This window comes from Mustela lutreola, chromosome 4 (assembly GCF_030435805.1).
Source record: "Mustela lutreola isolate mMusLut2 chromosome 4, mMusLut2.pri, whole genome shotgun sequence".
Classification (NCBI taxonomy): Eukaryota; Metazoa; Chordata; class Mammalia; order Carnivora; family Mustelidae; genus Mustela; species Mustela lutreola.
In genome coordinates, this window is record NC_081293.1 from 109,895,805 (window position 1) to 109,908,682 (window position 12,878).

At 40.9% G+C, this 12,878-nt stretch overlaps 1 protein-coding gene across 6 annotated transcripts in view; it reads left to right on the plus strand.

The window, feature by feature from the left end:
• LOC131829215 (contactin-associated protein-like 3) overlaps nt 1–12,878 on the plus strand; it is a 167,323-nt gene that overhangs the window by 134,735 nt on the left and 19,710 nt on the right. For all 6 annotated transcript variants that reach the window (XM_059170751.1, XM_059170746.1, XM_059170747.1 and 3 more), the window contains 5 exons: nt 6,242–6,412; nt 7,331–7,549; nt 10,502–10,741; nt 11,285–11,515; nt 12,731–12,864. In XM_059170751.1, coding sequence (XP_059026734.1) covers nt 6,242–6,412; nt 7,331–7,549; nt 10,502–10,741; nt 11,285–11,515; nt 12,731–12,864 — 995 coding nt within the window. The remainder of the gene's footprint in view (nt 1–6,241; nt 6,413–7,330; nt 7,550–10,501; nt 10,742–11,284; nt 11,516–12,730; nt 12,865–12,878) is intronic.

The window sequence follows — 12,878 nt, forward strand, 5'->3', positions numbered from 1 at the left end:
CAGAGATGAGCTGTTCCCACATTGAGGTCAATGATTCTGCCATCTCTATACCCCAGGCCATCTCCCTGCACTCCCACCCCTGCCACCCAGCTGCTTAGGCTGTACCTCTCTGCCTCAAAAGGCATTTCAGAACAGTTTGTCCAAAAGAAGGAAAAAAAGTGTTTCCATGACAACCTTCCCCAACTCAGGGCATGGCAACTCCATTTCCTTTCGCTTAGACGGAAAACGTAACAGCCACTCACAACTTCTTTCCTCTCTTAACACACATCAGACTCATCCACAAATACAAACTGTATTGCTTTGAATTTCAAAACCAGATCCAGCGCCCCCCTCCCAGTGGCTTGACTGGCCTGCTTGCAGCTGCTTCTGCCCACTTAGTGGAGATGCCGCAGAACGGCCAAAGGGAAAATTCAGGGCACGTCAGTCCTCTGGCCCAGACTCTCCAGTGGCACTCGTATCAGAGCAGAGACCAAAATACAACATCTACCAAGGCTGCGGTGGCCAACCCTTCCTGAGGTCGCATAGGAGATGTTGCCATGTGGAGAAATCCTGGCATTTCTGAGCCTTGCCATTCAGAAAAAGGAAGTTTCCTACTTCAGATGACAAAAATATTGAGAGGTGGATAGTCACAGTGTAAAGAACATATGAACATGCCTTGACGGATGATAGTATGAAGAATTGTTCTTCCCACTCATGACCTTAGACAGCAGACCACACTCTGTGTCCAGATAGGATAAACTAAGCACGCCCACCTCATCTCTCACATTATTGCCCCTATGAAACCTGGGCAGAATGCCTGGAATAGTTATCTCAGGGCTCTGGGAAGCCAGGAGAGGCAAGGAAGAGAAACCAGAAGGCATCATTTACTTTTCCCTCCAGCATCTATCAGTCAACCCAGATGTGGGCACTGGGTCACAGACAGAAAGGTTCCAGGAGAAGCCCTTGAGCCCTGGCTAGAGGCCAGAACAGAAAGTTCCTAACTCTCAGGGAATGCAGGAATCCCATTTCCCTCTTTTTCTATCCAGGCAGACCCATGACTATAGCAGCAGAAGCTGCCCAGGGAACGCACAAGAGCCAGGACTTTAGAAGGGGACTTTTGCTCTGCATAGGGCGGCTGTGGTTCAGAGATGGTGGGAAGACTCCTCTTATTTTTGTTTTCTTCCTCCACTCACCCATCGCTTGGCAATGGACCAGGTACAGTTGCATAGGAGAACGTTATAGAGCAATCTCAGTTGAACCTGTTTTCCAGTTCCGTGACTGACAAGGGAGACCAGGGAACCAGAAAGTACCTGGAAAAGCAGAGGGAGGCAGCCATTCAGGAAAGCATACTATATGTTGTTTATGAAGTCCTGGGATCATCCCAGAGCAACACATGCATGGATCCGGTCCTAATTGTAGACCAAAGAAGTTGAGAACTGAACGGAGAGTCAATAACCCAAGACCCAGGCTGGCCACTGGGTTGTGCACTAGTGAGGCAGAGTTGGATCATGCTGCAAAGGCTTTGGAAACTGGACTGGCATTAGAGACAGCCCACAGAAGGCAGGTTGCAATGTGTGGCCAGATACTAACTAGGCCAAGAACCTGCAAAAAAACCTAAATAAATTAAAAACAAAAAATAAAATTTGTATATATGTATATGTGTGTGTGTGTGTGTGTGTGTGTGTATGAAATCAACATGCTTCACAACATTTAAACAAAGCCCAGAATTTATTAATATAATATTTAAAATTTATAGGAAGTCATCCAAAATTACTTAGCACAAAGAACCAGAAAAGTCTAAGCTGGCTTAGGAAAATATAGTCAACAGATACTAATGCAATTGTGATACAGTGGTTAGAATGAATTGATAAAGAGTTTAAAACAGCTATTACATAAGAACTCTAACAAGTGATCATAAACACTTTTGTAGCAAATAGAAAAAGAACATTTCACCAAAGAAATAGGATATCCAAAGAGCTAAATGAAAACTTTAGAACTGAAAAATATAAAACTGAAATAAAAGATGTCCTGGGTGGACCAAATAGTAGATCTGAGATGAGACAGTCAGTGGCCTTAATGATGGGAATGACTCATCTGATCAAAAGAAAGAATAAAATCTAAAAATGAACAGGGCCTCAGGGAACTCTGAATCAACAACAAAAGATCTAACATTCGTGTAATTAATTGAGCAGACAGAAGAGTGTGCTGAAAAAAAAAATTGGAAAAAAAAAAAAAAAGGCTGAAAATTGTCCAAGTTTGGAAAAAAACAGACTTGAGAAGTTGAATGAACTTGAAACAGGATAAACTCAAATTCACCTCCAGATACATCATTATCAAACTGCTGAAAACAAAGGCAATGAAGAATGTTTTGAAATCAACCAGAGAGAAGAGTGATGAATCATCTGTAGGTGAACTCCTACTCATATGGCCGTGACTTTCTCATGGGAAATATGGAAGCCAGGAAAGAAGTGGCAAAACATTTCTCAAGGGCTAAAAGTAAAAAATTGTCAATCTGGAATTCCATATTCAGCAAAAACCTCCTTCAGGGACGAAGATAAAGAAATTCTCAGATGAAGGAAAGCTAAAAGCATTCCTTACCAGAAGATACTTTAAAAGACTTTCTAAAGGAAGATTCAGACAGAAGGGAAAAGATATCAGAAGGAAATTTGGGACCTCAGGGGTATAAAATCAGCATGAGAAATGGTAAATATCAGGGTACATATAACAGACTATTCTCCTGTTGAGTTATTTTAAATATACTTGTGGTTGAAAGCAAAAAAATACATTATTTTATAGAGCTCTTAGTTTTTACAGATGGCATACATTTGGCAGGAATCAATAAAAGGCACTCAGTAAACTGACAGAATTGTTGGCGAGGTTTTGACATATGAGTCCAAGTGGTTAAAATGTAGATTTTGAGCAGACTCTGAAAAGGTAAGTGTATATATTGTCACTCCTATAATAACCAACCAAGGAACTGCTATAGCCAAACAAAAATAGAATACTAAAAAATATTTAACCCCAAAGGAGACAGAAAAGAACAAAAAAGATTAAGAAACAGGAAAAAATAATAAAATGATAAAACTAAATTAAACTTGTCAACATTTATATTTAATATGAATGGTCTAAACAAACCAGTCAAAGGACAGATGGTTATGACTCAATTATGTACCTTGTACAAGAAACTCACTTTAAATATAATGATATCACAAGTTTAAAAAGACAGGGAAAGATATACTACACAAACACTAATTGAAAGAAAGCTGGAGTTTCTGTATTAAACTTTTTGCTTGAAAGCATAGAAAATTAATAGATACAAAAAGCAATTAAGAAGACATGAGAATCTTAAATGTGTACACTGATAACTGAGCTTCAAAGTACATTAAGCAACACTGACAGGATGGAAAGGGGAAGTAGACAAGTTCATAATTATAATTAGAGAATTCAGTACTCCTCTCTCATTAATCTTTGGAACTAATGGGGGAAACAAGCAAAGTGTACATAAAATCTAATGTCAACACAAAGCAACCGAATTTAATTGACATTTATGGAACACCCCACCAATAGTAAAATACACATTCTTTTAAATTGCACATGGATATACCATATTCTGTGTCACAAACAAATGAGTGCATATCAAATAAATCACACAAAAACACATTCCTGACATAAATGAATTAAACTAGAAACAAAGAACAAGAGAGTGAGAAAGTCTCCAAACACTTAGAAATTAACCACCAGGGCGCCTGGGTGGCTCAGTTGGTTAAGCAACTGCCTTCGGCTCAGGTCACGGTCCCGGAGTCCCGGGATCGAGTCCCGCATCAGGCTCCCAACTCCATGGGGAGTCTGCTTGTCTCTCTGACCTTCTCGCCTCTCATGCTCTCTCTCACTGTCTCTCTCTCAAATAAATAAATAAAATCTTAAAAAAAAAATTGAGAAATTAACCACCAAACTGCTAAATATTAAATGAGTCAAGGAGGTCTCAACAGACATTATAAAATATATTGATCTGAATGAAAAGGAAAATACAGCATATCAAAAATAGTGGGAGGCAGTTATGTCAGTGCTTGGAAAGATAGTAATAGCATTAAATGCTTGCGTTATGAAAGAAAAAGATCTCAACTGAATGATTTAAGCCTTTACCATAAGAAATTAGAAAAAGAAGAAAAAATAATTCAAAATAGCAGAAGGAAGGAAATAATAAAGATAAGAGAAATCAATTAAAAGCAGAGATCCATAAAAACAAAATATTTATAAAAGAACAATAAAATAGATAAATCTCTAGCAAAATTGTTGAGAAATATTACCAATATGAGTAGTAAAAGTTGGAGTATCATTACAAACCCTACAGACATCAATAGGATAATGGCATACCACAAACAACTCAGCACATGTCAGTTCTCCAACGTAGTTAAAACAGACTAATTCCTTGAGAAATACTAACTACTAAAACTCACTCAAGATAAACTGAACAATTAGTAGAGACCTAGAAGTATTGACAGAATTGAATTCAGTCAGAGATGACTTCACTGGTGAGTTCCACCAAAGAAGAAATAACACCATGTTTACACAATCTTTTTCAGCAAATAGCAGAGGAAATTCTTTTCAACATTTTATGAGGGCCCAACATTGCCCCGATACCCAAACTAGACAAAGAAAATGCAAAAAAAAAAAAAAAAAGAATTAAGAGAGAACTATGCATCATCACAGACACATATGCAAAAATCCTCAACTACATTAGCAAAAAATCCAGGAACATTTAAAGAATAATACACCATCGCCAACTGGTTTACTCAGGACACAAGGCTGACTCAGTGAAGCTGACCCTGGAACAACATGGGTCTGAACTGGGCAGGTCCATTTATGTGCAGATATTTTTCAATAGATACAGTACCAAGCTGTAGATGTGTTTTCTCTTCCTTGTGATTTTTCTTAATAATATTTTGTTTTCTCCAGCTCACTGTATTGTAAGAATATAGTATATAATACTATAACATGTGAAGTGTGTGTTAATCAAATGTTGGTGCTTCTTGGTAAGGTGTCCAGTCAACCTGTCCAGTAGGCTATTAGTAGTTAAGTTTTTGGAGGGTCCAGAGTTACATGTGAATGTCCAGCTGTGCAAAGGTCAGTGCCCCAAGCCCCTTGTTGTTCAAGGGTTGACCATATTTGGAAATCAATCAATGTCATCTACCATATTAACAGTTTAAGGAAGAAAAATCACACCAGATGCTTTTTTTGCATCAATTGATATGAACACGATTGTTTGAATTACTATGATTATATCATGAACTAACATGATACATTCATATCAGATACCACTCACAATAAAATTCTTAGCAAACTATGAATAACAGGGAACTTCTTGATCCTAATAAAGATTATCTATATACGGACAGCTGGCAGCATGGTTACTTATGAAAAACTGAACCCTTTCCCTGCAGGAGTGGGCACAAGATAAGGATATTCAATCTCACCGCTTCTTTTCTGTGACATCAGTCGCACTGGACATCCTAGCCAGTGCAGTAACCGAGGAAGGAAGGAAGGGCATCTAGGTTGGAAAGCAGATACACGTGTGATCGGCAGACATGTTTAGAGCAGCTCTGTTTGTGAACGACCGAAGCTAGAAATCACACTGACTTTCTCCAGTGACAAAGAAATGGTGGCCTGATCCACAATAAGTCATGGCAAAATGAATAAACCTCGAATTCTACTGAGTGAGAGAAGCCAGCCTCAGAAGTTTACCTATAGTGTGATTCCGTTTATATGACACTTGGAAAAGGCACAACTGTAGATCACAATGACCAGGGCTTAGGGGCAGGAGGAGGATGTGACTGTAAGAGAACAGCCTGAGGGAGGAGGGGAGATGGAGCTGTCCTTTATCCTGATTTTGGTGGTGTTTTTACAACCCTATGCGTGTGTAAAAGTTCATCTAACTGTATGTCCCCCCCAAAGTCAATTTGACTTAATAGTAATCTATAAATAATATTGTCTTCTAAGAAACGTAGGGTATTTCCAGTGATTATCTGTCCACTCAGTTGCAGTCTTGTCCATTTTAATCCTTGAAAGAGTCACTCTCTGGATATTCACATCGTGGCTGTATGTTTGGAAAAACCCCCAGATGAAGGCTCACATAGATAATGAATGCATTTAATAATGGTAAAAATGGAAATAATGGTAAAAAAAATTGCTAGAAATGCAAAATATGGTTGTTATTCTGTTTCCTTGCTATCATCACTGTCTTTTTTTTTTTTTTTGGAAACAGATTCATTTTGGAATTCCGCTTCCTTCAACACTGAGACCTCATACCTTCACTTCCCTACGTTCCGTGGAGAGCTCAGTGCTGACGTGTCTTTCTTTTTTAAGACTACAGCGCCTTCTGGGGTGTTTGTAGAGAACCTGGGGATCACAGACTTCATCAGGCTAGAGCTGCACAGTGAGTAGCCCTCTGGGCAAAGCCACCAGGCCTCAGTACATAGCAATAATCCTTCTGGGAACCTAATTCTCAAAGTACTGCTATGCTTTCTTCATCACTTGTATTCCTTTAGTACATACTAGAGTTCTAATACCTTTTTTAAAAAAGATTTATTTATTTGAGAGAGAGAGAGAGCAGGGTTGGGAGGGGGGAAGAGGGAGACAGAGTCTTAAGCAGACTCCACACTGAGCATGGAGCCCAGTGCAGGGCTTGATCCCATGATCCTGAGATCACAACCTGAGCTCACACCAAGAGTCGGACGCTTAACCAACCTTACCACCCAGGAGCGCCTAAAGCTCCATTATTTTAAATCCTTATTTTTAATAGAGAGGAAAACAGTGATTCACAAAACATACAGCAGTCTGTCCAATTCTGTGCTGCCCTAACTGTGTGTGCAATAAGGATCTTTTAAACGAAACTGGTCCGATAACTACTCCCTAAATTGCAGAATCATTTCATGTAATTGACTCGCTACATTGTTCACGCATGTATGCAAAGCTCGGTTCCTTACTTCAAAATTTCATGGAGGACTTTTTAAATAAAGCACATGAGGATTCCACCCACATTGAAATAAATTCACTGATATATAAGAAGGCAGGTCACAGGCCAGTTTCCCTCTGGTGGGGAAAGATCTCTACTCCTTAAGGATTAGCAATATGAGCATTCTCTGAGGAGGAATAGGGTAAAATGGCTTTGTTTTTCTTCCCTCAGGACACACATTTCTGTTGCCCTCCTAGCCAGCTCAGAATGACATTGGTCGGCAGCAGTGTCACCGTCCGCTTTCATAAGGAGCGTGTTGTGGTGCTGCCCTCCTGTCTCTCGAGACCGAATTTCCTCCCTGCAGAATGAGCTGAGCTACTCTCCTTTCTGTGTTTGCAGCTCCTGCAGAAGTGACCTTTTCCTTCGATGTGGGGAATGGGCGATGTGAGGTCACAGTGCGATCTCCTACTCCCTTTAATGACAACCGGTGGCACCACGTGAGGGCCGAGAGGAACGTGAAGGAGGCGACCCTTCAAGTGGACCAGCTCCCCAGCAAGACGCAAGCCGCACCCGCGGACGGCCATGCCCGCCTGCAGCTCAACAGCCAGCTCTTCGTGGGTGAGTGTGGCTGCCCTCTGGCTGGGCCGTGCTGGTGTACATAGAAGTCGCGAGCCATCCAGCCATGATGGCACCAGGTGCACGCGGCTCCTGTCGGTACCGGGGACCAAGAGCTCCAGCAAGAGTCGGGCTCTCTTTCCACAGATGTTTTTTTTTTTAATTTTTTTAAATTTATTTTTTTATTTTTTATTTTTTATAAACATATATTTTTATCCCCAGGGGTACGGGTCTGTGAATCACCAGGTTTACACACTTCACAGCACTCACCAAAGCACATACCCTCCGCAATGTCCATAATCCCACCCCCTTCTCCCAAACCCCCTCCCCCCAGCAATCCTCAGTTTGTTTTGTGAGATTAAGAGTCACTTATGATTTGTCTCCCTCCCAATCCCATCTTGTTTCATTTATTCTTCTACCCACTTAAGCCCCCATGTTGCATCACCACTTCCTCATATCAGGGAGATCACATGATAGTTGTCTTTCTCTGCTTGACTTATTTCGCTAAGCATGATACGCTTTAGTTCCATCCATGTTGTCACAAATGGCAAGATTTCATTTCTTTTGATGGCTGCATAGTATTCCATTGTGTATATATACCACATCTTCTTGATCCATTCATCTGTTGATGGAACCACAGATGTTTGTTAATACAGTTTCCATAGTGTGTTGTTCAGGATCATGGTTTCTATAGATTTCCCAGGTCACAGATGAGATAATGGAGGTCCAGAGAGAGAGCGAGTGACATAGTCTAGAAACTGAAATAGAAGAGAAACCCAGTCCTCAGTGGGTGGATTCCCAGGCTGGACCTCAACAGTATTGATGACCTGTGTTTGCTTTAGTGACTTCTTATCAATGCTATTTATAAAACGGTTAACAAATTTCATCCAGAACTCCCAGCTTCACTTCCCAGTGCAGTCGGAGAAGCTGTCGTGTGACTGTCCCTGAGTTCTCCTGTGTCCCCTCTAACACAGACCGAAGGAGGACTCACATGGCTGTGTCTCCCTCCTCTGCTGTCCGGTCCTTGCAGACACCGGGTTCAGAACTGGGCTGGCTCCATTCTCGCTGCCGGTGCTTCAGGGATGAAAGCTCTGGGTAGTGGAAGTCTTCTGTTTCATTTACTCACTTATATTTTTTTTAAGACTATTTTCTTTTTCTCAAAGGGAGAGATAAGTTTTGCTACATTACTTTTCAGACAACTCTATTCTAATTTGGAAAGCAAGCAAACCAATGAGGTAGCTCTTCCTTGGTCATTTCTTATGTGTTTTCAAGTAAATAAGGAGCTGGTCCAATTAGGAACTAATCTAAATCACAGATTAGCCCGCAGTCTGCTTTACAGAGGACACTTACAGCTTCTGGGGGCTGTGCAATGCAGGGAGGTGTGTGTGTGTGTGTGTGTGTGTGCACGCACGCACGCATACACACACAACCCATGATGCAGAAAACTCCAAGGCTTCACGTCAAGTCATCAAACTGTGACACAAATTAAACAATTCTGTTTTCTGATTCGTAATCCTGAGGATCAAGGAATGGAATTTCTAGGAACAAAGTTGGCATGAACACCTACCCGGAATTGATATCCTCACAGAAACAAGGTTTCCAGAGTGTGAGGAGTTTGTGGAAAATGCTGATCTATGTGCCCCAGGCCCACCGAGTCAGAATCCCTAGGAATGATTCCCAACTCTGTTTTAGCAAGTGCTCCAGGTGACCCCCGCGCCCCCAGATTTGAGATTAGGCTTGTGTGAGGCATGATAGAAAGAGAGAGAGCTACTCAGTGTTTAGTGACTGTTACCCTCCTGACCTCAGAGGTGGCAGGCTGGAGCGAGGCAGGCCTGAGCCTGGGTATCATTATTTAAAAAAAAATTTTTTTAAAGATTTTATTTATTTATTTGACACAGAGAGAGAGAGAGAGATCACAAGTAGGCTAGAGGCAGGTGGGTGTGGGGAAGCAGGCCCCTGTGAGCAGAGAGCTTGACGTGGGCGTCAATCTCATGGCCCTAGGATCATGACGTGAGCTGAAGGCAGAGGCTTAACGCACTGAGCCACCCAGGTGCCCCAAGCCTGGGTTTTAATGTCAACACTACTTTGTTTCTTTGCCCACTCCTCAATTCCTTTTTCATGGCATTGTTAATGGGAGCATTTCTAAGAAAGGATTGTATTACATATATAATTTGTTATTATATGTAATATATGTATTATATATAACAAATATGTAACAAAATATGTATGACAAATGCATATACAAATTATAATATATATTACATATTAACTCTCTACAATGTATATACATTGCATGTTACAAATTTGTAATATATATTGTATTGCAAAGATTTTCAAGTATCTAACTTTATGGTGCCCAGCACAGTTTATACACTTAAGAAGGAGAAAAAAACTTTATACATTTTAAAAAGAGAGATTTTTTTAGGGACGCCTGGGTGGCTCAGTTGGTTGGACAACTGCCTTCGGCTTAGGTCATGATCTCGGAGTCCCGGGATCGAGTCCCGCATCGGGCTCCCAGCTCCACGGGGAGTCTGCTTCTCTCTCTGCCCTTCTCCTCACTCATGCTCTCTCTCCCTGTCTCTCTCTCAAATAAATAAATAAAATCTTTAAAAAAAAAAAAAATAAAAATAAAAAGAGATTTTTTTAAATGAAGGATTAAAAATGTACAAATCAACATAAAAATGTACAACTCTTTCTAAATAGAACTTGAAGACGTACTTTTTAGAGTAAATATTTACCAAGCTCAACTCCAAAAATATTTCCATCTATGGTTTATTCGATATCGTTTGATGATTCTTAGTATGTGGTCACAGCCTAGGTTTTCAAAATCATGTGTGTTTGTAAAGCTTCCTGCGGGTCCCTTTTCTGATGCGATTGGTCAGCCAGCACGATTGGACGTGCGGTGGAAATGCCACCAAGAACCCCAGGGCACGGCTGTAGTTGTTTCCCTTGTAGGTGGGACGGCCACCAGACAGAGAGGCTTCCTGGGGTGCATTCGGTCACTGCGGTTGAACGGCCTGGCCCTGGACCTGGAAGAAAGGGCCACGATGACGCCAGGCGTGGACCCAGGCTGCCCGGGACACTGCAGCAGCTACGGACACCTGTGTCACAACGGAGGGAGATGTAGGGAGAGACCCAGGGGTATCACCTGCGACTGTGCCGTCTCTGCGTATGACGGGCCATTCTGCAAGAGCGGTGAGTGTACCCTGGGCAGGACGGGGAGAAGGAGGCACCTCATTTGGCTGTTTGCCTCATGTTTCTGGCATTTGACCCTTTCTCTATGAAAGGATAAGGCAGTTCTCTCTGATCAGCTAAAGGAGAGTTGTTTCTCTCCCAAATTTGTCCATTTATGATTCTGCTCTTGAGAAGCTCATGATGACTTCTGTTGGATTCAGCATCATTCATGTGACAGTGAGATGGACAATAACTCTAAGTATATGTTCACACTTGGCATTTAATGCTGTGTAACTCTGAGATGAAGCATTTTGTGGGCCATAATAAAATATTGTTAGTAAGTTCAACATCATGCGAATATACACGGGGATAAGTTATCTTTTTATCCATACTTGATTATCTTTTTAATCTGAAATATTTCTAAATTAAAAATAAGACAGCAAAGTGTGACATTCTTGTTTTCTGTCTTGAGAGACTAAGGGTTAGAGATGGTGTGTAAATACACATAGAAAAGAGCCTTGCCTTGACTTCGTGCTAACATAACAAAAATGAGTGTCATTCCAGAGATTTCTGCGTATTTTGGAACTGGCTCGTCGGTTATCTACGACTTTCAGGAACATTCTAACTACACCGCCAGCAAGAACTCAAGCTCCTTTGCAGCTTTACTTCATGAGGGTTTGACGCTGGCTGGAGAAGTGGCCACGCTGAGCTTCCGGACCACAGGGATGCCCAGCTTACTCCTCTACGTGAGCTCCTTCTACGAGGAGTACCTGTCCGTGATCCTCACCCCCAACGGTGAGTGTCAAGACTATAAGAACAAGGAGGCTGAATTAGAAAATAAGGACCACAATGAGGGGGACCCATTAGGTGTTTAACTACAAGAAGGAAACACAATTTCATGGCTTGCCATGCTTGTTACACTAGTTCATGATAACCCTCAAGTTTATCACTAAAGTTCACATTTCCATGATTACATTTAAGATACATTTCCCCCATGGAAATTTGATAATTTTAGGTATTTGATGTGCCTCTAGGTTTCTTGCTATTCTGGGAAGTCTTTCCTTCTGTACGTGAATAAATTAGTTCTGCAATTCACTTTGAAACAAGATAGCTCACTTTGTACATGGAAAATATTTCCTCCTTCTTCTCAGCAAAGTAAAGAAGTATATTAAACTATCTAAAATCCACTATTCCTACACATCACATGCACAGGATTGATCTTTACTCATCGGTGGCTGGGAAGCCATTCATGGCAATATCTACATATGAAGAAAAGTGGGATGAGAGGTACCCAACTCATGGCCACCAAGTCTTTCCAAGACTGTTGCAAATGGAGCATTAGCCCAAGCTGTAACCTCGCTTCACAGAGCGGAAGGACAGAGACCTACTTTCTGGAAGATCTGCTCCAGGCAGTACGGGGTTATGGGGCAGTGGGCATCCCTGTGAAGGACATCAGGAGATTTAGATGTCATAGCAAATCATTGGTCTTTCTTCTGTTTCTTGATTATGGCAGAAACATTAGAAAAAAAATTCTAGTTGTGCAAAAAAAAAAAAAATGCAAATGCCAGCAATACATTAAAATGCATTAAAATAAGTCACATTAAAAGAAGTGATGCTTATAGAAACTGAATGTTAATGCAATATTACTTGAGGTTTTACCATTAAATGCTATGAATCCCACATGAATAATTAACTTTGAGCCTAACTCCGAGTTCCCATATGCTTAACTTAGAATTTTTTTCCTTTTGTTAAGGAAAATGGAAGAACTTGGGAAAAGACCATTTGGGCTTGACTTTTAAAATAGTGTAATCAGATTCCGAATTCAGCCCTGGAATAGCACATAAATGATCCCTCTTCCAGGAATAGAGACACACAGTGTCCTTAAGCAAATGCTCAATAAAGTCAAATTATAGGAAATAAACAAAAACAAAGTGTGCTTTAGAACATGTATTGGTGGTTTTTATAAAATTCCATTTTAGTTAAAAATTTCATTTTTTTGATCTTGTTTAGGAAGTTTGCAGATCCGGTATAAGCTGGACAGGCACCAAGAACCTGATATTTTTAACTTTGGTTTTAAAAATTTCGCTGATGGGCAGCTTCACCAGGTGACGATTCACAGAGAAGCGGCGGTGGTCTTTGTGGAGGTAAGGGATAGATT